Source organism: Pezoporus occidentalis, unplaced genomic scaffold (genome assembly GCF_034315485.1).
Source record: "Pezoporus occidentalis ecotype Australia unplaced genomic scaffold, CSIRO_AGI_Poc_V1 ctg238, whole genome shotgun sequence".
NCBI classification, from domain to species: Eukaryota; Metazoa; Chordata; class Aves; order Psittaciformes; family Psittacidae; genus Pezoporus; species Pezoporus occidentalis.
The window spans coordinates 253,392-279,160 of record NW_026914264.1 but is presented as its reverse complement, the minus strand read 5'-3'; the positions used below and the strand labels follow the sequence as shown (position 1 = coordinate 279,160).

General features: G+C 42.6%; 1 protein-coding gene across 2 annotated transcripts; it reads right to left on the bottom strand.

The window, feature by feature from the left end:
* Window positions 1-1,845: 1,845 nt before the first annotated feature.
* Window positions 1,846-25,761, bottom strand: G3BP2 (G3BP stress granule assembly factor 2). 2 transcript variants are annotated; one of them, XM_062622021.1, is made up of 12 exons: window positions 25,548-25,761; window positions 19,231-19,349; window positions 15,446-15,527; window positions 14,101-14,274; window positions 13,132-13,222; window positions 12,042-12,144; window positions 10,632-10,812; window positions 9,593-9,691; window positions 5,550-5,652; window positions 3,405-3,533; window positions 3,096-3,214; window positions 1,846-2,383 (listed from the first exon to the last, which is right to left on the bottom strand). In XM_062622021.1, the coding sequence occupies exons 2-12, from the start codon at window positions 19,323-19,325 to the stop codon at window positions 2,114-2,116; spliced, it is 1,446 nt and encodes a 481-aa protein (XP_062478005.1). In that variant the 5' UTR covers window positions 19,326-19,349; window positions 25,548-25,761; the 3' UTR covers window positions 1,846-2,113. The 2 variants fall into 2 exon arrangements, with proteins under 2 accessions (XP_062478005.1, XP_062478006.1); XM_062622022.1 differs by lacking the exon at window positions 9,593-9,691.
* Window positions 25,762-25,769: the final 8 nt, after the last annotated feature.

The following is a 25,769-nucleotide window of genomic DNA, read 5'->3' as shown; positions in this document are numbered from 1 at the left end:
CCAGTTTTTGTTGTCGAGATTATTCCCAATTGCCATCCAAATGAATGAGGTGGCAGCAAAACACCACAGCACTACAAAAGGGGAAAAAACAAAAGCTACATGAAAGACACCGGTAGCAAACTGCTGAGTGCAGCAGTTTGTCCAAAGGCTTCAAACCTATAGGGTGGCAGGTTGTGTGTGGTGAGTGGTTCAAGTACCACAGACCTCCAGGTAACAACTAAAAATGTGAGACCTTCAACAGAAAACTGTAATACGGACATGGAAACTGTTAGAAATGTGCCCAGGGGAAAAAAGTGTATGAAAACAGTGCAAGACTTACCACTGAACACAGAAGACCTTGTGTCTGGGAGAAAACACAGATGCTGCTTCACTTGGTCTAATGCCTCAGAGAAATATGTGCAACATCTTCCAACTTAAGTGAAACCAGCAGCTGACTGCATAATAACAAAACCAGGCTGCTGTGCTGCCCTACGTTCCTGCTTAACATGGCAGTTGGCTGATGGGAGGGAGGTCTTCCATGCCCAGCAGCAGCAGCTTTACAGTTTTGCACCCCCCCTCGGAACGCGCTCCAGAATGTCATCTGGAAGCAGACCTCTGCACTGGAAACCCACCAGTAAGCTGCATGAGAGGGTGTCCCCTTCCAAGCCTTCTGTCCAGAGTCACATGAGTGCCAACTTCATCTGAGAGTTATGTGCAAAATGAGTTAAGAGTTTTTAAGAAAGTGCAACTGGAAAATGCAAAAGCTTAAGAGCTGCTGTTTGGTTCTTGGGAAATTGCAGTATCCTCATTTGATAAGCTCACCCTCAACAAAGATGCTCAGTTCTACCCATTCTGAGCTGGCCAAAAGCATCCGCCATTCCTGACTGACTTTTGAAATGTGTGTCCAAGGGAGATGTCAACTCCATTTTCTGTAACTGTTTAAGAGGCAACCTGGACACTGCTTGATGCCTTCTTCCTCCCTTCCCCCCTCTGCAAAAAAACAGGCGAACTTGTGAAGTGACAAGCAAGGTGGATGATCATTTCATCAACGTTTACTGATTGAAAGATACTGCAATTGGGTTTTTTTAATACAATTTTTCCACAACTTCCTTTAAATGCTTTGCAGCCGATTGGCTTTGTAGCACAGTAATTCATACACTATACTGTACAAAATCACCAGCAAGACTGGAATGATGTATTCAGAGAAGGCACCATCATGCTTATTACATTACCAGAGAACTCAAATACAGTCAAGACAAATTTCACTGTACAATGCGTATCGAAGGGGCGAGGGGAAGGAGTGTGTTGAGCAGCCATCCCGGTACTGAAGAGGGGCAGGTAGAAAAATCGGACATGAGCTATCAAACCTGCTGTGTACTCAGGGCTATGACTTTGAAACTCAGGGTTCTGCTTAGTTTACAGCTAAATGGATTCCTTCTGGAATAAACTCATAGTCTTATTAAGGTTTGTGTGTGTACATATGTTGGTCACAGCAAACAGATCAGATGCCCGCATTGTTTCCCAAGCTATTCTGTCTGAGAAAGAGGATGAAGGTCTTTCCCTCCGATGCCTCCTGCAGCTGTCAGTATAAATGAGTCCAGAGTACCCATTAGTGCATTTGGATGAGTGTGTAAACACGAGTTTGTTTGGAGCCAAGTGTTCTAAGAAAGACAAAAAAAAAAAAAAAAAAAAAGAAAAAAAGGCAAGCTTCTCCAATTGCACAGATTGCACTACTTGTGTTTCCAACAGTAATAGGCAGAAACAGGAACACTTACACAAAATGTGCAGTAGAGGGTTTTGGACTGAAAGGACCTGGATTCTAGTGGGCATGTCCTTTAGTTCACTTTTGTTGCAGATAGTTAACCAGTCTTTTTCTTTTTTTTTTTTTTCTTTTTTCCAGTCCTCAATTCTCCAAGTCTACATTTATAAATTAACAGCATGACTCCTGTTGTGAAACTGGGGAAAGAACGTCCACCTCAATTTAAACTGGAAACCAAAGGATGCTTTCACATCAAAGAAATGACCAGACGGGCTGTGTCACATTCCAAAGCCAAAAAAAAAAAAAAAATTAACAAGAATGCAAACACGATGGATAATGTACCACTTCCAAGACAGACTGCCCACAGTGGAGGGCTCAGCGACGCTGTCCAGTGAAGCGGCCTTCCATTTGCCCTGTGCCTCGTCCAGAGCCGAGCTTCTGCACCATGCCGCCTCTCGGAGGGGGTCCTCTTCCATCACGGTCTCGCATCATGCCACCACCCACTATTCCACGGGGGCCCCCAGGACCTCTATCATTGCGCCGAATATCCCTACGGTCATCGCCTCCTCGGGTCTCTCGCTCACGAGCAGCTCTTGTTTTTTTCTCTTCTACGTTCAAGCGCACCTCACCCCGGAACATAATAGGCTTATAGGGAAAAGTGGTCAAGGCACACCATTAGTCTCCATTCCACAGAGGCTGCTTACACAAGGCATATGAAAACACTGTGTTCTCAGCCTACCTTCATTTACATGCAAAAGAAACCAATTTGTTCCCTGCACCACACAACCTTAGCCCCAGTGGTCTACAGTAAAGGGGACGACATTTCTAAATTCATTTGACATGCAAAGAATTAACTGTCTTCCTCCAGTAAGGGCAGGGACATCTTTAGCCTCTTTACTGCCCACTTCAGCTTATTCACCTCAGGGCTAAAGCTCCTGAAGAATTATTCAGCCAAGCCTTGGTTCCACATTCTAGAAATGCACACCGCTGCTTTCTCCTCTCCAGTTTCTCAAGTCACAACCACAAATCACCCTGCTCCTCTTCCTCAGCCCCAGGATGCAGAATTCAGAGCTCCATGGGCTGCCCTTCAAAAGGTTACATACTCAGCTTTCAGCTTAAAAAGATCTCTGAGAGTGCTGAGCTCCACGTGGTGTCTCTGTGCGAGGTCTGATGTGGTTTGAAGAATGCTATTGTAAGCTCCAGATTGCTCCTGACAGAATGACTATGCCAGAACTATGTTTGTCTTACAACTGTCTGAATGCCACAAACAACAGCAAGGCAAACTGGACAGCCCACACCATTTGGGGTTCAGGACACTCAGTCCATCCTTTGGAGGTTACTCAATGCCGATACTTACTTTTGCAACTAAAATTCGCTGGACCGGCTCAGAATCATCAAATACCACAAAACCAAAATTGGGCAGTTTTCCTCCCACTCCTTTAGTATTGATGCGAAGTTCTACCACATTTCCAAAGCCTGGGAAGACACAAGGAAAAGTCACAATATCAAAACCCACAGTGCCAGCTCTACCACCCCTGCATTTGTTCTAAACAACACTTGCAGTGTCACAGCATGTAGAAGTTCTCCGTCTGGCCCTAAGTGAACATTACGTGGCTTCTCAACACAGTTTTTCTGCTTAGTCTCTGCAGCTGAAATTGCTACTTACTCATGAAGAACTCTTTCAGTTCACTCTCATCGATATCATGTGGCAAGTTCCCAACAAAGAGCTGGTGACTGTCTGGATAGCGAATGATCCGACGATTATCCGACTCGCTCTGTTCCATGTCCCCTCTCCCTAAAGTCAACAGGAAGAAGAAGAAGGTAGAGCCACCAGGGTTGTAAGTTGTGCATAGATTCAGACAAGCACATCTATGAACAGCACCAAGCACGTTTGCTCAAACAGTTCTGTACCTTCAGCTCTTGAGCTTATCCTCCTCTTTACACAGTTTGTAATAATACCACAAAGTATTTGTTTCCTTTCATCTGGTTTCCCTGGTTAGGTTCAATAAAATTCACGTTAACTAAAACACTGGGTACACTGGGCAAGTTTGTGTAAGAGGTTCTTGTTCCATCTTAAATTGTTATACTGTAGAGGAGCTCACTACCTATTGGAATGTACTTTGTAAAAGATCTGGATTTAAGTCACCTCTTCATCAATTCCTCAGCGCAGTAAGTTTCCTTACTTTGTCACTCATGTTAAAAACAGTGTTTGCCAGTCACCTCTTCTGCTTTCATCTTCCACCATGTGTGTTGTCCCACACACAAGTGAGAGTCCCTCATGTTCTCTCAAGTTCAACCCAAGTACGAGTCTTTTTTCCAACATGCAAGATAAAACCTTTCCCAGTATCTCCCTACTAAATTATGACCTGCCTTGCAGTGTGAGAGCAGAACACTGTTACTCCTTTTGCACCTGTAGCGGTACAACACAGGTATATACCCCTTTCTCTCCTCAGTTTCCCCTACAGGCCCATTTACAGCATTTCTTTCAGCAGATAAAACAGCTCCCTGACTGTGTTTGAAAACAAGGTTGTAGGACTGAAGTTCTACCACTTGGTATCCTGAGATTTCAGCTTTATCTCCCCTGCTTCTGCTATTCCCCAGACCAGAATTAAAAGACTCAGGCTCTGCGACACATTTTCTGTATGACTTGTATCACATCCAAGAGTAGTAGAAATGCAGACTTGTAACTTGATTTAGTCCGAAGTCGCAGCTTTTGCTCCCTGCTGCAGATGACATGTTAAAAAACCATGAAACATTGATCTGTAACAGATGCCATGGTTCTTTCTTGGTGCCTTTAATCTTTTCAGTTTCAGTGCGGTCCCCGAGTGAAGATACACTTGGCACTGACTCAAGCGAAAAGCACTCGTAACCCCGATCTGTACCACAGTCTGGTATGCACTTACTGAACACCTCCACTAGAATCAGTTTTAGCAAGACCTGGAAGAGACACAGTCACTGAGACTTAAGCACTTCAAGCTGGCAGAGCCACATCAGGATAACTGCAGATGCTATCCCTTCCCTTAGAACTTGGGGATGGATTTTCATACTTAGAGAAAACTATGAACTCATCAATGTCTTGCAACTCTGGGCCTTTGGCTGGACAGCTTTTGCCCAGAGTTTGTCAAGTGACCGGGCTGCACTGACAAACACAACCCAGAAGGCTTCCAGAACTCTCAACACCACTGCTGATGACTGTCAAGGAACCTGCATGTTTTCTAGCCAGAACCTCCTACAAATATGGATACTCCATATGAGTAAGAAAACACAGAGAGCTGGCTGCTCACAAACAAGGACAAACACAAGGCAGCCAAGCTGAGAATGGCATTTTAGACAACTAAAAAAAGATGGAAAAATACGTATAAAATTACTAACTGACTGAGGCTGACACAGTGGGAAGATTTGCTTCCAAAACAAAGAACAACAGGAGATGTTTAAGAGCTCTCACTTGCAAGGTTCAGCAAAACTAGAAGACATGGAAAAAAAAATCGTATTTCCATTCCAGCTTTTCAGAACTACACCAAGCTGCACAAAAAAATGCTTAAGCAGAGAAGCGAATGGCCTGACTAACAAAAAAAAAAAGCAGAAGATTGGAAATTATGTCTGATCTTTGCAACAGGTCATCACCAGCCAGGACTCCAAATCATACTGCCCCATTTCTAGTTGAAGGCAGAAGGAACAGACAGTTATCAGCCAAATATGACATAGGTATATACAAGACCCATCAAGGAGGCACCTCTCCTTGTAAGTAACTAGTCCACCTCTCCTTGTAAGTAACTAGTCCCAAGCAGACACAGAAGCTGGTCTACATTACCTGGTCGAGGTCCTCGGGGTGGAAAACCAGGTCTTTCCCTGGGACGCTGTTCACGGGCACGAGGAGGCTGAGACTGAGCTTCAGGTTTTGTTTCAACTCTTGGCTAAAACAGGACAAAAACAGGCACTATTAAACACCAGCCCAATAAAAACCTTCAAAACCCACCAAAACAAGCTCCCTCTCCCCCCCCCCCCCCCCCCCCCCCCCAAGATACATAAGTGGCATGCACAAAATTAACTCCAGAAGATATACACGCATGTCAGTGTGTTTGGGAATACATTTTTTTCCACCTCTATAAATTCCTCTGTACCAATCCAGGACTGCAGTGTTGAGTTATCGCTGCTAAAAGGTGCAAAACAAACATCTCTTCATCAGAGTGGCTGCCCAGAACATGGCTAAGGTGAACTGTCCATGTTTGACCAGGCACTGAGACTGCAACACTTTGTTATTCAGACTAAAAATCCCACATAGATGAAATAAAATTCCTCATGCCAAGCTCAAACTTCATAGATTAGAAGGTAGTCTGAGATGAACACAAAGAGCTGGGCAAATGACATTTTGAGTGAGTCTGAGTCCCTGGGGGATTCTTTTCCTCAAGTGCAGAACAACTGTAAGGAAAACACCAAAACAAGAAAGAGAACAAACCAAAAGCCCTCAGAGCGTAGTAAGTATTTCTGATACAATAAAGCCATCTGAAACAGCAATTTCTTCAGGCTACCTGCTGAGGATATTCCTCAACTTCCCTGATGTCAAGGACATGATGCTCAAAGTACACCCTTCATGTTCTTAGGAACTAGAACACCTATTCCATTTTCTGCAAGCAAAAGAATGCTTTTAAAGATAATTTGAGAAAAAGGGACAGAACAGTGTAGCCTGTTGGTTACCAAAGCAACTTCCAACATTTTTTGAATTCCATTTTCAGTACAGCGGTCCAGCAGCTGCTGCTGTGCTGGGTTCTTATTTTAGAAAAAGAAAATGATCCTTAGGAACACAAAGAAGAACACTAGCCTCCAAGGAAGATTAAACACAAGGATAATGGCTATAGGCCCAGACTGCTGTGGAGAAGCAGCTGATGTTAAACATCTCCCTTATTTTCGTTTAAGAGCTCAAGACAACTGATGGTTCCTGCCAGAGTACCTCACAGGGGTACAAGACTGTAATTTACATGAAACATGAAGGTATTATGCACACAACAAAAGTTTCAGCCCTTCTATCACTTATACTCTACTCTGCTTGTCCTTCCACCCTTTCTAGGATCATTTTTTCAACTCCAAGAATAAGGCTGAAAAAATCAGCCTTGCTGTTAAATCCCTTTTACTGTGCCTCATCACAGGTCACTGGAGCTCCCCTGCCATCTTCTACTCACCGATCTTTTCTCTAGTTGCAACTCTCATTTCACAGGGAGCACACAAAGTGGACTGAGAGGCACAGAATAAGGATTTCAACAGACACTAAAGGAGCCAAGTATGTCACAAACATCAGCATAACAGGGCTTTGGGAACAATTAAACAAAAGGTGACATTGTCTCTCCTCTTCAGGAGCTCACATGGGGTAGGAAAAGGACCTTTTTCTGCTACTGCAATGCTACTGGCAATGGCAGCAAAACTAGCCACAAGTCAGCCTTTACTCCACCAACTTTGGAACTGAATGCCCCCCCCCAAAACAGAGGATGGGACAGAAAAAGAAAGAGAAGAGGTGCCTTCAAGGGCTGGTACAATTCCACTTTTGAAATCTCACAAGGCTTAAAATCTTCTCTAGAGATGCCTGCCACAATCAAAACACATGCCAAGAAACAACTAGCCAAGCAAACAGCAAGAAACCCCACTTCAAATGAAAACACAAGAGAAAACCCCACATCATCTCGCCGTAATTCCAGTAGCTAGGTCAGATGCATAACTCAGATAGCCCCCACACTGTTTCTGAGGTAAATGTAGATCACACAACTTACTAAAGACACTCGTCAATCACCTCCACAAAAGCACTACATGGTATGGAAGAGTGTATCCAGAGTCCAAGCAGATCTGAGGTGGTAAGAGAATGCTATAAATAGCTCTTTTTTTTCCTGAATGCACCACTTCTGAGAGAGCAGACCAGAGTCGGGGCTGCCTACCTCTGTCCCTGCGGCACCCCTAGACAGCTGAAGTGTTCATTCAAATGGCAGGTCAGAAGATCTGAAGATGCTATAAAAAGAGGGCCTGATTTATCAGTGTAGGCAGGGTGACTTCTCATCACCCACAATAAGAAAAATGGCAAGAAATACTAACCTGTTTAACTCCACAGCTGTCCATCAACAGGAACTGACCTGGTTTATATCCAAAACAGTATGTGTGCAGTCCTTGGAGGGGTTCTGAGTTAACACTACAGAAGCTATATTTTTAACTTGCTAAAAGATGGGGGAAAAGCTGGAGTGATGCAGAGAAGGACAGTTAACTGCTGCATCACTAGTTACAGCTGCAACATCGCTAGATGATGCTAGAACAACATTCCAAAGGAGCCACCCACCCACCAATGCAATCTAGTCCTTGTTTACCTGCAGAGTATCTGGCATTAAGACAACAGAAAAAAGCTGCTACTGATCTCTAACTCCTGGCAGAAATTGTTCCGGTGCCTTTTTTACCTGCTTTCTATGTACTATGTCTGAAAAGCATGCAAGAAAAAGAACCAAGAACTAACTGGTTCTGTATCCAGAAGAGCTGCGAGTTGAAATTCGTGCCATTTCAGTATTGTTCAGAAACTTTCCCACACAATTACTTAATTCATAAAGTCACAACACAAGTAATCTAAAAGGCAGAAAGCATCACTAGCTGCAGAGGCAATGCAAAAGAGGTTAAAGGGAAATTTAAAAGCTATATTCTGCTCTCTTGTACAGACAATATGAAATGACTTCCGCAAAAAATCCACCATCCCTACAGCAAATAAGTCAAAACTAATCTGGGGTTTGCATAAGGAAAATCTATTCTGTTCTAGAAAAAACACATTTTTTTTTAATGGCTCAAATACTACCTAAAATGCTCAAAGCCCTGGTGAAGCTGCTGAAGACAGACAGGCTTCCCAACTCATTACGCAGCCATTATCTCATTCCCATGACAGCCCCTCAGACCAGAAGCAACACCATACAAGGTGTTGTTTTTCTGTGTTTTCTTTTTCAACATGCATTTGGCTGAAGGACAATCCTAGACAGGTTCCTCTCTGTCAGTAAGTCAGTTGAGAAGAAACCAATGCAATATCAACAGCTGCAATAATCCAGCTGCTCTACTGAAAACTGCAGTCCTTTAAGAAGGCTGGACATGAGCTACTACAACATAGAGTACTTTGGTACACAGCATCAATAGAAGAGCTTAAAGCACACATTTTCAGGGGGGTTATATAGAGGGAGAAAGCTGAATTGAGAGTCTCAGACTGTCTCACACTGGCTTGGCATGTGCAGGACATGAGCTATAACCCAGTCTAACTTTCCTTCCTCTTTCCCCTTCTCACCCAGTCAACCCAGGAATGGGAAGATGGCATTGTCCTGGCAAGGAAATGTGAATCCTTCCATTCCTCACACAGTCATAAGTTGGTACAGGGTTCTGTGGCAAGTTAATTACGGATGGATAATGAAATCCAGTATATTTCCATAGACGTTAGCCTTACAAGGCAATCTTGCACCTTACCAGAAACAGTGCTATCCCTTTTAATGCAGGGGCACCTCAGCCAATGAAATACCCCTTTCAAGCACGTATTAGAAAACAGCCATTTTGTGGCGAGTTTTTTGTTTAGTTTTGTTTTCCCCGTAAACAAAACCATATCCCATTAAGATAGGTCACAAAAATGTCAGTAGCGATTTCCTGGCTCCATATGAACAGATTTTAAGGTCACCATCACCCAAAGTTACACCTGTTATATGTATGTGCCTTTGCTTGCGACAAGAAGGTGAGTGCATTAACATTAAAGACACAATTAATTTGTGCAATTTAAGTCAAACAAATTGGTCTGTTAATTTACACAACTGAAGCAGTCTGCAGAAGTAATGAGACAATCCAAGGTGTTCACAGATGGATTACCTGCGAGACTGGTGCTTTAACATGGGGTGGAATTCCAGAGGAAGAAACAGTACCACTAGGAGGCAGGTTTTTACTGGTCACTGAAGCCCAAGAGAAAGCCTGCAGGAAATGCAACAAACCTAGGCTACTAATCATGGCAAACCACTGACATTCCTACAGGGAAACTCGTCTGCCGAAAACACACTTTCGGTTCATATCTGACTGTTAAATAATTTTTCTGCAAGCAGTACAACAAAGAACAGAGAAGGATTTGCAGTTCTAGTTGTCTGTGGACTCCAGTGGCGTGGAGCAAGTGTGTACCATGCCCACTATTGATATGTGAGCGAGCCCAGTTCCCTCAGCATCCCCAGATCACTGCTTTCCATGATATAACCAAACCTAGGACTGAAAACCCTCCAGTGTTCAGTGTCTTCTGCACAGAGAAAGAAAGTGGATACCAGAACTTTAAAAACAGAAAAGAGAAAAAGGATTGGGAAAAAAATAAACATGGAGCTACAAACGGACCTCTGTCCAGCTTTCACCGGTTCCTCCCATCTCTTTCAAACAACCGTAGGTGTCACCATATCAGGTGACGCACACAGTGGTTTTTAAGATTAGGCATCGTATCTGAAGGAGACAGTCGATGCCCCCATCCTGATTGTGGACCATACTGCCAGCAGTTTGGCAAGTGTCAATGCATTACTTTTTTTTCCAAGGAAGAGCAGTGGTTCCCATTGTAAGCGACTTTTCTTGATGGCAGCTTGAGGTGTTTCCCTAGCATATATTAGCTCCACATTTAAAAAGGTTTACATGTGCATAAACCACAACACATACACTTTACAAGCAGAGCATTAAATTTACAATAGCTGACTTGAGCAGAACTCAAAACCATTTTTAGTGAAACCTGGCATCTTTACAAGTTCAAGGTTCAAGTCTAGCTGTTCATACAGCATAACACTGAACAAGGCAGTGGTTTGGCCACTCAAAAAGGCTAAGGTCAAACCCAAATCTTTTGGTTTACCATCTGCACCTAGAAGCACAGCTACAACTTTGAACTAACCTTTGGTGGCTCTTGTGGGAGTGAAACAGGTTCTACGGGAGGTGGAGATGGAGACTTCTCTTCTAGCTCCTCAAGGGTCTTTTCTTCTGCTTCACCTTTCGGCTCCTCAGTTTTCGTTTCAGACTCCAATTCTGGCTCAGGCTCATGAGAGGATTCTTCTAGTGCCTCCTCTATCCCATTGCTACAATAATCAAGCGCATGTTATGCAGCTTATCACTTGCTTTGTACTTTATGACCTCTTATAAGCTATGCTATGGGTAATGATTGGTATCAGAAAGATCACTCCATTTCCAGTTGCTATCATATGTACCTACATGTATGATACTATGATAAGTTAAGCTGTACTCATGCAGTTGCATACAAAGCCAGTTTTTACTCCTGATGAAGCAAAGACATGGTTTACAATTCTCTGCAGAGAATCTGAAAATCACACAGACATGTAAAACACATAAGCAACAGGAAAGGAACAGGAATAAAGGAATGCTCCTAAAGGAACAGGAGCACAGTAAGAGACCAACGGAAAATTAAGCTACATGCATAAATGAAGTCAATTTTTGAACGAAACACACAAGTTATTTACAAAACTGCTATACAAGTTCCTTGCCAAAGAAGTTGTGAGTCTTGTTTACCAAAACTCACACAGAACTTCTCTACACTGAGTGAAATGTAAGGGAACTGATGTTCTTCAGTCCTCTCTTCAGACACCCCAAAAGCTTACAAAATTTCAGACACTTCTGCCTATGTAGCTCCTGCCACAGGTGACTATCTAATCAATGCTGCCTTTACGACTTCATTCTGATTGGCACAGTAACCCAAAACCAAGACTTTATGCTTTTATCTAAAACTTCCTGCATTATCTTGAACAAGTCACTGACAGAATTCCTGCAGACACCCCTCATCATTAGGGTTTCTCATCAGATTTCTCATCAGAAGCATTGTGTGAACAGCATTTAGGGTTGTCAGTGATGCACTTAACAGACATCATCTAGTTACATAATAAATATATTTTTATTTCTCAAAAAGTAGACCCTCCTCTCAGTTCCAAGTGGTACCCAAATTTGAGAAGGTATAATTAACCACTCTTTTATTAACCCATCTGTTCACATAAATTACACTGTATAACCTAACTGATGTAAATTTATGTGACAAATTAACAAAGACTTCATTAAGGGTTGCTACCTTTTTGCCTCACATTTGAAACTAGAAGTGAAAATAACAAGAGCATAAGAGCATCCCTCACTTTCTCTCTCCATTCAAGAAGCAATGTTTCAAAATAATACAACATAGACCAGTATCAAGTGTAGTCGTTTCCAAAACTACCTGTTATATCACATCCAGAATCCAAAACCAAAGCAATTCTGCTGCTTTCATTAAAGAAAGCAACTTCATACAATAAAAGGGACTTCTTACGTTACAGCATGGTTTTCATAGTAAGTACTGCTTGTATTCTCTTGCACAGGTTCAGGTGATGGTTGTCTTTCCTCCTGCTCCTCTTCCACCTCTTCCTCAGACTCTGATACAAAAACAAAAACTTCTTTAAAAATGTCTGCAAGTTCACACAAACTGCACTAAAAATAAAAGCATATTAAAGTAGTAGGGATCAAAATAATGCTTCACCAACAAAAATAAGGCAAAATTAGCTGCAAGGAAAGCTAAAAGACACTTCCACTCGTTCAACAATCTTTGTTTCTTACTATTTTCCAAAAAAAAAAAAAAAAAAAAAGAGAAACTAGAAACATACTGCTGATAGGAAAGTCTGGGAGGAATGCTCATGGGTCAGATACTTTTCATATCATAGCAGTAAACAGGAAAGATTGCACTTTCAGCTCATAAAAATCTCAGTACATCAGACTAAGAAAATTAACTTCAAATACAGGTGCCTAGACGCTCTGTTCCACAGAACCATGATGAAAAAAACCCAGAAATTATCCAGTGAACACATGTATGTACATACTCGAATTTGCTTTGTCTCATAAAAAACCCTAGAAATTATCCAGTGAACACATGTACATACATACTTAGATTTGCTTTGTCCCAATCAACAGAGGGGAAAAGACACCCAGGTCAAGTTCAGTCCCCCTCAAAAGAAATTAATTACTGAATGTGATGATGATATGAAAGTAAACTACAAGTCATATTTGAAAAGCCAATTTGACTTCTTCTTCAAATTACTTCATCTAAAAATTAAACTGATCCAAGAAATCAAGTCTACCTGACAAAACCAGTGGCAGCAGAAGTAATATTGCTCATTATTTCCATTTTTTGCCAAGCACCATCCACCCTGAGCCAGTTCAGCCCTTCAAGGAATAAGGTACTACTGCACAATCTTCCTTTCAAAGAACATTTGGACCAGCAAGTAGTTTCAGCACCACAACCTATACTCTACCTCCCAAATTATTCCCACACATCAGAAAGACACACAGCTCACATCTTTGTACCTCTAGACATTTCTGAAAGCACTGGTAGAAGAACAAGAATGAGCTACACATACAGTTCTCACCTTCGTCAAGTTCTCCTTCTGAATCCCCAAATACTTCATCTTCATATCTGAAGATATCATTATGGACATAGAACTTGTTTGGAACAGAGCCCTGTAAAAGAGCAACATGCTTTTTTTTCTTTTTTTTTTTTTTTTGCATATACAGTATATTGGCCATCAACAACAAAGATGGCTCAGAGAGAGAAGCTCTGCGTGGTACACACCAACAATCTGACCTAGGATTATTTCACTAAAGCTATTTTCCAAAGAGTACCACTTCTCTACAATTGAGCAGTAACTTCTGCCCAATTGAAAGAGGAAGTTTCAAGCAGCAAGAACTTCCCAATTTTTCTAAGTCACAGTAATCATAGATTCTAAATAAACATAAAGTCCCTCAGTTTCAGTAAGAAATTTGAATTTTTCCTATTACAAAAACAGACAATCTTCAGCAGGTGACTGTACACTTACAGCACTGCACAGGGTAACAACAAAGAAATTGAACAAAACTGAAATATTAATCACCAACAACACCATAGTTTTTGAGGCAGTGCAGGAAAAGAGTAGAAAGAATACAAAACGCCCTTTAGCCTTACTCTGCTCTCACTAAGAGCTCAATCCCAGCAGTAGCTTGTGCAGCATCAACCCACACTCACATCTGCCAACAGACTTGAACGAAGTACAGAACTACACTAGAGACTTGATCTGCAGAGATGAACAGTACGTTTTATTGATCTGTGCCAAAGCAGCTCCCAGATGCAAGCTCCAATTTGCTTTGTATTACTGCTCCAACACTTCTAAGTCTAAGAAAATAAAAAAGCTCAGGATGGATCCAACAAACTTGTTCCTCTGCACTGTGACACATTTAATGATAGCCTCCAGGCCAAGCTCTAAGAGCCAGATATTCTTTTGCCCCACTATGACAAACTGTAGCTACAGGTCAGGTTTCCATCATCACTATTTGAAAGGAAACACAATCTTACAAATACTTACTTCTGGAGCAAGCACAAAAGTCTGCATGAACTTCCTCATGGGCTGCCCATTGTTCGACAGCTCTCCCATGACTTGCACAACCACTCCATCACTCAGAGTAGCATGAGCATCCACATGACGGATCTTGGTGTGGCATTCACTGAACTGTAATGACATCACCTTCTTGTGGATCTCCTAGAAATAAAGAGCTACAGTTTAGCCACACTTGGTTTTGTACAGAACTTTAGATCTTTTCAATACCCAAGTCTGAACTAACATAAAAAAGCACCCCACCGGGAAGTATAGGAACCAAGAACTGTCTTGGTTCCTGAGAACAGTCTACCTGAGCTCATCTAACTTTTAGTCTGAAGTTGAGGCACTGGCACAGGTTGCTCAAGAAGTGGTGAATGCTCCATCCCTGGCAGTGTTCAAGGCTAGGTTGAACCTTGGGTGACATGGTCTAGAGTGTGAGATGTCCCTGCCCATGACAGGAGGTTGGAACTACATCATCTTAAGGCTCTTTCCAATGCAAATCATTCTATGATTCAAGCACTTCACAACAGCGTACAACCTGCTATCCCATTTTTCCAGCCATGTTAGAACATGCGACCTATTTTAAGGCTTTCATTTTTTTAAAGGGCTTGTGAGAGGACAGCATTTACACTGTGGTTAAAAAAGCTTCCACACTACCCTCCAAACAAAAGAACCCAACTCTCTACACATCCACAAAGCATCCAAATGTCACAGGAGGGGGTAACATCCGTACCACCAAGATTTTTGTGGTGCCAAATCAGGCTCTGCCGATGAAAGGAGAAGAAACCAAATGTGCCCTGAGCTAAGAGCCACATTGCTCAAAGGTGTGGCTACCATGTGAGCAGGTGCTTTGAGGTGACAGCATTATTCTGATAAAGAGCTATAACCAAAGTGAAAACTTGTGTTTCCTTACTTACTTCCTCATTTCTTCAAAAGTTACCTTCCACTGTAAGAAAACTCCGCTTAAGGAAGAATTTGGTAACATACAGAATTCCATTTAACTCACAAAGTCCCCTTCCCAAGTCTAACTGAAATAAGATGCATCAACAGGACAAGTCTAACAGGTCCTCTTGATTTTGCTTCCTATCCTACTTTCTGCAGTCCAGATGCAAAGCTGATGAATCAAACACAACCCACAGGAAAAGCAGCAACAATCAAACAGAAAAAAAAAAATCATTCAAGCCAACAAATTCCTATCTGCCTCTGCATAGGGAGCAGTGTCACAATACAGTATTTACCAGATAAGAAAGTCAAAGTAATTGGTAAAGAATAAGACTGATTTATACAAGTTCTGAACATGGATGAGGACTACAGGACTGATTTTGATACGCACAGCTTGACCATACACTGCTTCTTGCGGTTTCCCACTGGCATCCAGTCCTCCATGGACATAAGAAGAATTCCTGCCATAAAACCTGCAAACGAAGAGATGCAAAGGTCATAGCAGTGAGCAGTGAAAAAATATAACCAAGATCCAAAAATATTTTAGACAAAAGCTATGGAGCTCAATGCATCAGGAGTTTTAGCACAAACAGGAATCCAAGGTACAATAGGCTGCCCAGGGAGGTCGTGAATGCTCCATCCCTGGCAGTGTTCAAGACCAGGTTGGACGAGGCCTTGGGTGATATGATTTAGCGTAAGGTGTCCCTGCCCACGGCAAGGGGGCTGGAACTAGGTGATCTTAAGGTCCTTTTCAACCCTAATTATTCTATGACTCTATGATTCTATGATTTTCTGCTTCCAAGGCTCCAGGGAAAGAGGAACAAACAAGCTTAATATTCAGTATTTCAGTTTGCCCAAGATACACATTAAGCTCTTAAATTAACCTCAACCTTTCACTTGGTCAGCACTAAGATACAAACTTAAACATGAACACTTCCTCTTTTGCCATTTCATTGTTTATCCTACTAAACCTACAAATTATTTCCAGTTCTAGTTTCCTGAAAATACCAACCACAGATTTTAACTCCTGTGGCTAAGTCCAGAAAAAAGTCCAAGAAATATTAGATTGTTACACCAACTGCATAACCATGGTTTTGAGCAGGGTTCAGCACTTTCTAACAGCAAGGAAAAGCAGAAGTTAGCTGAGAGTCCATAAGCAGATAGGAAAACCTCTTTTCAGTCTCTAATTACCAAAGCAAGCTCCCTCAAAGTCAGCATAGCTCATTAATTGCTTTCACAGGGGGACCAAGAGTTTTAACTTGCTTTTAAAAACTGTTCAAACTCTGGTAGACAGAGAACCTCATGAGTGGGAACTGCAGATCAGGAAAGGAGTAAATGTGAAGTCTCCAGTTATATGTAATTATAGATTTTCAGTTAAGGAGCCAGTAAAGCCATCTAAATTCACCTAAAGTGCAAAAGGCATGCAAACTACGCTGCGTAACACCAATTTGAGAGCAAACTGACCTCTGCTTACCCATAACCTCTGCATAAGCTTTAGATAATGACCAATATTGGATAGGCCATTATAATAATAATATAAATGAAATAAACAAATAAATACACAAAATAAAAAAAAATAATAGATAGCCAGTGCTCTTTCTCAAGCTTTTAATAAGATAAACCAGTAACTTTAACACTTGCTGTCCAAACCTTCAAGCAGGAGTGCCATCAAGCACCAGGAAGCCATGTGTCCTGGTTTTGGCTGGGACAGAGTTAAAATTCCATGAAAAGCAAATCTTTCTGTGGCAGCAAGCAAGCTGCTGTAGAGACTAACATCAAGAGAAAGAGGGAAGACTAGATGTCCTCTCAGAGTACATAACTCAAACAAGGTGGGGCCAAAGAACCAAAAGGCAAATGTCCTCTGTATTCGAGCCTGACTATAAAAAAAAAGCTATAGCTGCAGCCCCAAAGAAGGACAGCAGTGACACAGGCTGAAATTGGCTAGAAGACATTTCACACAAGCAGTTCAAGAATCAGCTCTGATTCAATCAAACCAGATCAGAACCTCTAGGACACTTCTGTGCAGATGTATTTAAGAGAAATTTGTAAAAAAGTCTGTAACATTTTTGGAGCCCTTAATGAAAACAGAATTCCTGCAAGAAGGTAACTTCTATGAAAAATTCCCCATTCCCAGTCAATGTACCACACACAGAGCATAATATGGAATGCTATATTTCAGAGTTGTTGAAGTAAAGCTTGAGATTTAAAAGGGTAGGAGTAATACCCAGTACCTCCCATAAAGCACCAAAGTTGTCTTCAACAGGCCAAATGTCCCCCAGACACCAGTTTTCCTCATACGTACACTTCTGCCAATCTCCTATCACCCCTATCTGGAAAAACCAGTTCACATCCCAAATATGCCAGGAACACCAGCTCCATAATATTCCCACTGCATGTGTCAGCTAGCTCGTCTTCTTTGATTGAAGCAGTTAGGGAGGAAACACACATACCGACAGTGTTTTGCTTCTTAAATCAAATCAACCACCCCCCCCCACCAAATTCTGTCAAGCTTACAGTTACTATCACTACAGGTAAATGCACTTACGAGCACAATCAAAGACTATTTTCAACACTGAGTCTGAGGCATGGGTGACTTACTATAATATACAGTGTAACTGCGACTGAAAATAACCGTTACAGAAGGAAAAGACAATCTCACTGTAGAACTGACATAATTTTCCCCCGCCTTTAGTATTAAGCTGTGAAGCATGGCCTTATCATCTCATATCAACTCTTCTTTGCCTCTTTGCTTATGCACACAATTGCTGGGTCTCAGAGCAAAATGACAGCACACTCCACAAGAAACTTATCTTACTAACTTGGGCTTTTATATCATTCAAAAATGATCCTGATGTTCTGGTATCAGGATTTCCAGCACATCATTTACTCCCATCATAATTCCTGCCTTGAAAATCTGGTACAGTCAAGCCCTTTCTAAGTCTCTTAAAGGAATTTCAGCTGCTTGAGCTTTACAGGTAGTGGACAGTTACACATGTCAACAAGATGGTGACTTACTGACAGACCTGCCTCAGCACTGCCTCAGAAGCTAACTCCAAGGCAAAATACCCAGAGCATGTGATGTCCCTAAGGAACACAGTTCTTGGGTAAGAGTAAGCTGCTAGTTTGTGTATCCGGTATCGATGTGCTACATGGACATACCTGTCCATGTTCTGCCCATGCTAATCTCATCTGACTCGTGGAAGTTTTGAGGGCAGGGAAAAATTCTACAATTGCTCAAGATCCTGCTTTTACCTTCTGTTAGATTACTAAACATAGATTAGGAAAGCACGGAATACACTCTCAGACACCTTAAAAATAGATTTAAACACAGAAAAGAACATGGTTCCATGGCAGTCCAGTGATTTAAGTAAAAATACCATTCGTTTTCCCTACCTCAGAGCTATAGATGAGAAGAGGCATTAGTCTGAAGACTGAATTCTTAAGTAAGCCACCTCCTGCTCAAACAGTCCAATTTTTCACCATCAACCTTAGCTCAAGTTCTGAGACAAGACAACCCAAGCAGTGAGTTTTGTCCTTATTCATTACATCCATGCTGCTCTAAGACCAAATGCAGAAATGCAAAATCTTAACTGACAAGCTGTGTGCAGCCAATCAAAACCAGAAAAAGAAGGAAATAAAAAAAAAAAAGAGGGGAGAAAAAAGGAACTAAGAAGTACATTCAGAGTACCAGTTAAATAGTGGACAAGGGTAAAAAAAGCCTACTGTATTACTGTACTACCTTGTGTCTAGGCCATGACATTTATACTTAAATCTCCAATCACAATCTGCATAAAAACTTCTCAGAGGCAACACACAATTTGGTACCCTGAAATAATGAGCAGGTTTATCTCATGCCCATGCTTCCTCTGCCATTTTCTTTTCCTTTTCCATCTTTTTAGACAAGTATTTCTGGAATATGTCCACATTACCATTTTATCATCTGAGAAGCAGCTCACTTTTCCACACAGGAAATACCTTGATACCATGCCATGTGATCAGACTTGGTTGTAGAGTCTAAGGAGTTTTCAGTAAAATTGAATGGTTTTCCAAAAGTTAGCCTGGTCCATTTCTTCCCATACTCGGAATTTAATGTTTATCTGATTTACAATCAACAGTACATGTACAAAGTACACTTTTGTTCAAAAACATTAGTTACTTTGTGAGTGAAAGTATCACCTGTGCAAGAAGTCAGGAGCTTTATTTAGCAGAGTGTAGTACTGTCTCACGAACTCCCGCCCTACGAGCAGGGGACTTGGCTTCTCCATCACCATTTCTTTGGTACACAGTGTCAAACGCTGCAATTAAAAAATATTCATGTTAGTTTGGAGACAGCCCTATATATCACAACTTCCCTGTAAAAGGATGAGCATGATGATAGTAGAATTGAAACACTCTGAACAGGACGTTAATTCACACAGAACTACTCCACAAATTCAGAACACGTTCCCCAACCTCTTTTGAGTAAATAAAAAGATTCTTGGTCTATTTACGCATTACTCTGACAAAGAAGGAACAGTAGATACAAAGTCCCTTACAAACAGGTACTTAAAATGCCCAAATAAACAAACAAAAAGCCTGTTGAAAACCTCTAGCATCATTTATTTAAGCCTTTGGCAATAAACTGATGCACACAATTAAAAATCCAAGTTGAAGAGCACTGCAAAACAAGCAGGAATACACTTTCTTGGGTCAGCCAGTAACACGCTTATCTCAAGCACATCTGCTTGTGACATCTGTAACAAAGATGGTAGTGTCAATATTCTGAAGTAATTGTGTGGGCTGGATTCACATTTCCTGAAGACTGGGAAGGGAAACTTTGATTCCTCAGAGATGACCAGTTCAGGGATCTTCCCAACATGACTCATACTACAGCAATGGCATGCGAGAATTTTAGTCAGAAAAACTTAACAAAAGGACCTGTTTCTCCCAGTGAGATATTCTTTTTTTTTCTTTTCTCCCCTGCCCCAAAAGCACAATACAAAATATGATCTTCACAACAAGCACTTGTAAGAACACAAGGATGGAGCTTCATCACATTTGGTTTTTGAAGAACCGATTAAAAAGCAGATCAGAGCCAGTACACATTCTTTTGACTACAGCAATAAGCAAAGTACATATGGTAACAAATTGCTGGCATGCCATAAGAAACACTGAAAATGCCTCTGCGTACAAAACAATAATTTGTGACAAGTCATTACACTACATCGGATCTGTATCACTCTAAATCTTTTCCTCATTGGAAGCTGTCCTATTCCAGAAAAGGTTGCTGAAACCTTTCGGAAACCTTTCAGAAAAATCAGAGAAAGGCAAGCACACACAGCCAATTCTTCCCTAAGCATCTCAAACAGCAGCTGGCTGTTTCAAGCAGTTGGCTGCTCTAAGAGAAAAGCACCATCTACCTCTGCCCATATTTCAAGTGACAGCTCTATTGATTTACATCACAGAATGAGTGTTTTACAGTATGATGTCTCAATACAATTCTTCACCTGTCTCAGTATTATTTCCTTTCATTATCTCTTCAGAGATCTCAGTAGGGGTAGCAGAAGCTTAATGAACTGTTCAAGTCTCCGAGTCATTAAAAGGCAGTAAAATAAAAATGTGGGTACTCCTTGCTATCAACATGAGTGCCATGAAACCAGGTTTCAGGAAGATGAAAACTTCCACGTGTCCCAGTTAGTATAGCATCGCCTTAAAGTCAAGGACCCAAATCTTAGCAAGCCCAAGGGGTGTTTAGAGATAAAGGAACCAGCGAAATTTACGCCATTTTACTCCATAAAAGCCATTTTTCCAATTTTCATTGGTATATGCTCAAGAGTCCAGGAGTAACAGCTAAAAAGAATCTGAGTGCTCTTCTCATTTGAATGAAATGAGCTACATTCTCAGATCAGCCTGAGCAGCCCTTGGGAAAGTGTCTTCATTAGAACTTACTGCTCAAGGTATACGTGTACATACAAGCCAGAAACACCAAAACTGAAGTGGCAAGCATCAGAAATTCAACAAATAAATAAGCTAGTTTCTCTATGGTGCGACTGCACTGCTCAAGAACCTCACTCCTTCATGCACCCTGATAGGGCCGTAAGCTACACAGACAGGGGAACACGAGCATCCATGCGACTCCGCTCATCCACCGGTAATCCTGCCTACATCCAACTGACCTAACGATTAATTGACAAGATGCAATTCCCACCTTATTCAGTAATTCTAATTCTTGTGCCACCATGAAGGCATATGGGGTTTGCAGTGCATTCTTGAACCAAGAAGAACCAGCAGCCACACCACCTGTTTTGTAATAGACTCGCAAGCTGGAAGACTAAACAAAACATGGAATCTCTTTCTCCTCTGGACCAGATTAAGAGGTAAGGGACCTAAAGGCACCCACCCCAAGGACCAGACTCTACCACTAAGGGAACATGCACACACACCAGTGCTATGCTTCTGATAACTTTGATTGGCATGACTCAAATTCATAACATAAAGCACACAGATGGGACTGAGTAAGTTTGTAACTGTTATCTCAAACAACCAAGTTCAAATTTTGATTTATTTCCATCTTTCCAGAAAAGAAAAACAATGGGAGAGTTAGGAGAGAAAGAAATTTTTTATTTGCATGCAAAGATAAGCAAATGAATAAAAGACGGAAGGGTATTTTACTTATTATTTATTAAACTGTGTTTGTCACTTTTTCAACTAAATTAAAAAAAGCCCAACCAAACAACAAAAAAACCTCACAACAAACCAAGGTAAAACTGCCACCTATCAGATTACATGGGGGGGCCACAGCTATTGCTTCTGAAAAAGTACTGAAGGCCACTACACACTGAGTAGTTGCAGTGTTCACTGGTATGCATCTTGTTCAAGCAGCAGCTCTCGCATTAGAGAAGTTTTTTTTTGCATAAAATATATGCAAGATTTCTTGTTATTATTCCCCTTATTCTGCAGAAAATACAAGTGTGACTAGTCATCTGTGGCAAGGTCACAGAATGGCACATGTGCTCAAATTCGGTACCCAGAGAACAAACTGGCACCAAGTCTCTGATGCCAAAAGAGGCAGTTCAAAACCATCTCCATCCTGCTTCAAGACAGACCAGCAACAGTGACACTGCCTGGATGCTTCATCAATTCTACTTCATAAATAATCAAAACATGAACTAATTTCTGTCAGGAGCTCACGTTCAGGAAGGTGTCATCCGAACATGAAGAAACCTCAAACCAGACAAACTTTTAAGCTTTGGGAGGGAGATGCAGACCTCATCATTTGTCTACTAAAAACCTGTAAGCAACTGTTTTTGGTTTAAACAACTCTTCCATAGAACAATTTGCTCATGACTGAAGGCACACAGATATCGAGCTAGTTTTACACAAATGTGCAACAGTGTGGCTTGTTCTTAAATCTACAAGTCTGCAACTTGTGTCCCAGTCGCTGATTAGATTTGAATATACCATCCAAACAGAACAGAAAATTAGGCAAAATGCTCTTGCAAATCATAAGGATGCTCCCCATGCAGTGAGCACACAAAGCAAAGCCACAAGGAATACTGTGATACTTCCTACAACACAGGAGCAGAGGGAAAACAGAAGGGAAGGGGAGAGGAGATCTCACAATCTCGGATGGGTTTCTCCTAGATCAGATTATCACTTTGAAACTGCAATTCCTACTGCAGACAAGCAAATAATGCCCTGAAGACCGTGCCTGCTACCAGGGTCCATAGCATAGCTCTGAGCCCCCACCACTGCAATACATGGTGTGAGCAGCCACTCTTTGAGTAAAGCTAGAAGTCCAAATGGCAACTGACACTCCAGCCCTGTAAAGGCTGTGGGTACTCCATGGTAAAGTAAAATTAGCATTGACTGAAATGAAAAAATACTGAAACGGCAATCAAAAGTTTCAAACAACCTGGCTCAGTACTGAAACCACCTTCTCTCTTTCATGCTCTGCAAGATGAGCATTCGCATTCTTCCTCCATCAGCAGTAAGGGCCACTGAGCCTGTATAACCTACTACAATCCCTTTACTTTAAGATCTTTCCCTAATCTGCTACAGTCTGAACTGACCGCACCTCAAGGCAGCAGCATGCAGTTATTTCAAATCAAGCTGTCCTTCAGGGTATGTTGTTTGTTTGTTTTTGATAGGAGCTCAAAAGCCCTCCGTATTATTTTAGGGGCATGACTACTACAGGGGACCATCTTTCGGGCAGTTAAACTGTGCCATCTAAAGAGCTAACACCACCCGAACAGCAGTAACAGCAGCAACAGCACCACAGATGCTGGGATAGGCACTGCACCTCTCTCTCTCTCTCTCATCAAATGCCAGCCTCAGCACCTTTCTCCTGGTAGCTCACGAGAGATATCTATTAATCTGACATATTAATCTTCTCACATGTTCTTTGAGTTGCAATGCAGTTCTTCATTTGTCAAATACTCTTAAAAGAGATGACATCCAGTGTTACAACTGCTACAGTAAGAAGGAATGCTCAAATTCAACACTCTGTTAAGATACTGTGTTTCCTCAGCATCTTTTCCATGATGTAAAGCAGTCTTTAAGTGTAAGAACAAATGTATAATTTGAAACCTCAGTTCCAGAAAGGACAACATTTTTATTCAGCAGGAAAACCATCAGATAAGTAAACTGGACGGTTGGCTCATTCTGTTGTCTCTTCAGTTTGAGTTAGCTACCTCAGAAAATATCTTCTTCACCAATGAAAAAAAAACATATGATACAGATTATCATTCCACAAGGCAAAGCCCACATCTGCCATTACAACAGTATTTCAGATGGTCGATCAATATTGTTCCAGTACACCCTAGCTATCAGAGTCCACAATCAGAAGGAACCCTTAAGCAGGAAAACACTTTCCTAGGGTAGGTACTTACAATCACAATGAACACAGAATGCCTCATTCATGGTAAGTTATCTGCAGAAGCTAAATCACCTTCTCTGCTCCAAATACAAATAGACAAGCCCTGCACCCATTGGCAGGGCTTTGACAAGACAGCTGCACTACCTTCAGGAGCTCGGGCATGCACAGCAGCTCCACATTACTTCAGGGGAAACCACACAACACTGCGCAGGACACAGCCTGTGCTGCATGGGCCAACAGAGTAAGTTGATCACCGATCTTCATTCTGCTACTACTCCCTAATTACAAGTGTCCATGAGAGAAATTGGGGGGGGGGGGGGAACCCCACAAACAAACACAAAAAATCTGAAACAGCAGAGTCCTTTATGTAACAAATAAATGCCTAGCAAGAGAAGATATCTTTCCCCTCTTACTCCTCCATGCCATCGCAGACCAAAGAATAACATGCTGGCATTAAACATCCAGGTTGTGTATAAGTAATCTACCTGCTCAGGAACAGAGCAAGGAACAAAATAACTCAATTTCTCAACAGTTCAAAAATACCTTTGGTATCTTTACACGTCTTTCTATAACAAAGCAGAATACTTGCACACTGAGCTTGAAAGGTCTAGAACATCCATGTAGGGCCAGGAAACTGCCAACCAACATGGAAGGCCACAACAAAAGCTACACAACGAAGTCAATCTGGTTGGAATCAAACAATCTCACTCTTCTGCATTGGTTCTTCCAATGGTGATGCTTGGCACAAAGTTCAAGATCCAACGCCACCCAATGAACCACAGGATTTAACAGCTTTATAGTGGGGATGCTCCTGTGCGCCCACAATGGAGCTACAATGACCTCTACTTGAGCCCTCTGAGGTTAAGAGGAGCAAAAGCCTCAGAACATGCTAAGCTCAGCTCAGAAAACAAGGGAAGCTCAAGACATCCAGATCTGCATAATAAAAGGTGCTTGCAGCAACTTCAGCCATGTTACCTATGAAAAGGGAGAAGCTCAGGTTGTGACTAGGGGAGAGGAAGCAGAAAGAGGCGAGGTCTGCAGAACTGGAGATCTCCGAGCCAGTGATGCCACCGCAGTACCGATTCGGGAGAGAAAAGGAGGGCGAGCTGAGCCGAGGGTGGGCAGCTACGCTCGCTTCTGCAGTGCCGGCGAGACAGAGGAAGAGGCATCCTGCACATGCCCAACGCAGACACCTCTAGAGGCCCCAGGAAGGCCAGGCGTGATCCGAGCTGGGGGAGGCGAGCGCGGACCAGAACGCCGCATTTGCGGCCAAGTAACGCAGGGCTCGGGGGGCTGCGCCTGAAGAGGCTTCCAAGGGCCGCTTCTCCCGCGGCCTCCTCCAGAGAGCGAGGCGGAACCGCGACCGCGGACAGGCGGCACGGCGCCGCCAAGGTGACGGCGAACAAAAGCAGCCGTCAGCCCCGCACTCCCCGCGCCCCTCCGGCCGGGGAGCCGGGCCGGGAGCCAGCAGCCGAGACGGGAAGGGCAGCCAGCGAAGGGCAAAAGCCAGGCCCCGGGGCGCTGCCTCCCGGCGCTGGCCGCTCCCCTCAGAGCCGCGACCGTTAAACTGTCCTTCTCCCCCCACACGCTTCCTCCCGCAATTGGCGGGGCCTAGCCCCGATTCCACATCGCTCACCTAAGGGAAAGAGAAAAGCCTCGGTGCGCGGGGCCGTGCACGTGTGTCTCCCCCCAGGACCTGCTCGGTATCGGGCGCGGCGACCCTGTCCCTCAACTCGTCCCGCGGCGGCGGTAGGACGGGGCGAGCGGGGTGCGGCGGTGTCACGGCCGGGCGGGGGAGGGGCGGCGGGGGGTTACCGCGCGCGCGTGCCTGTGCGTGCGTGCACGCGCGCGCCTGCGT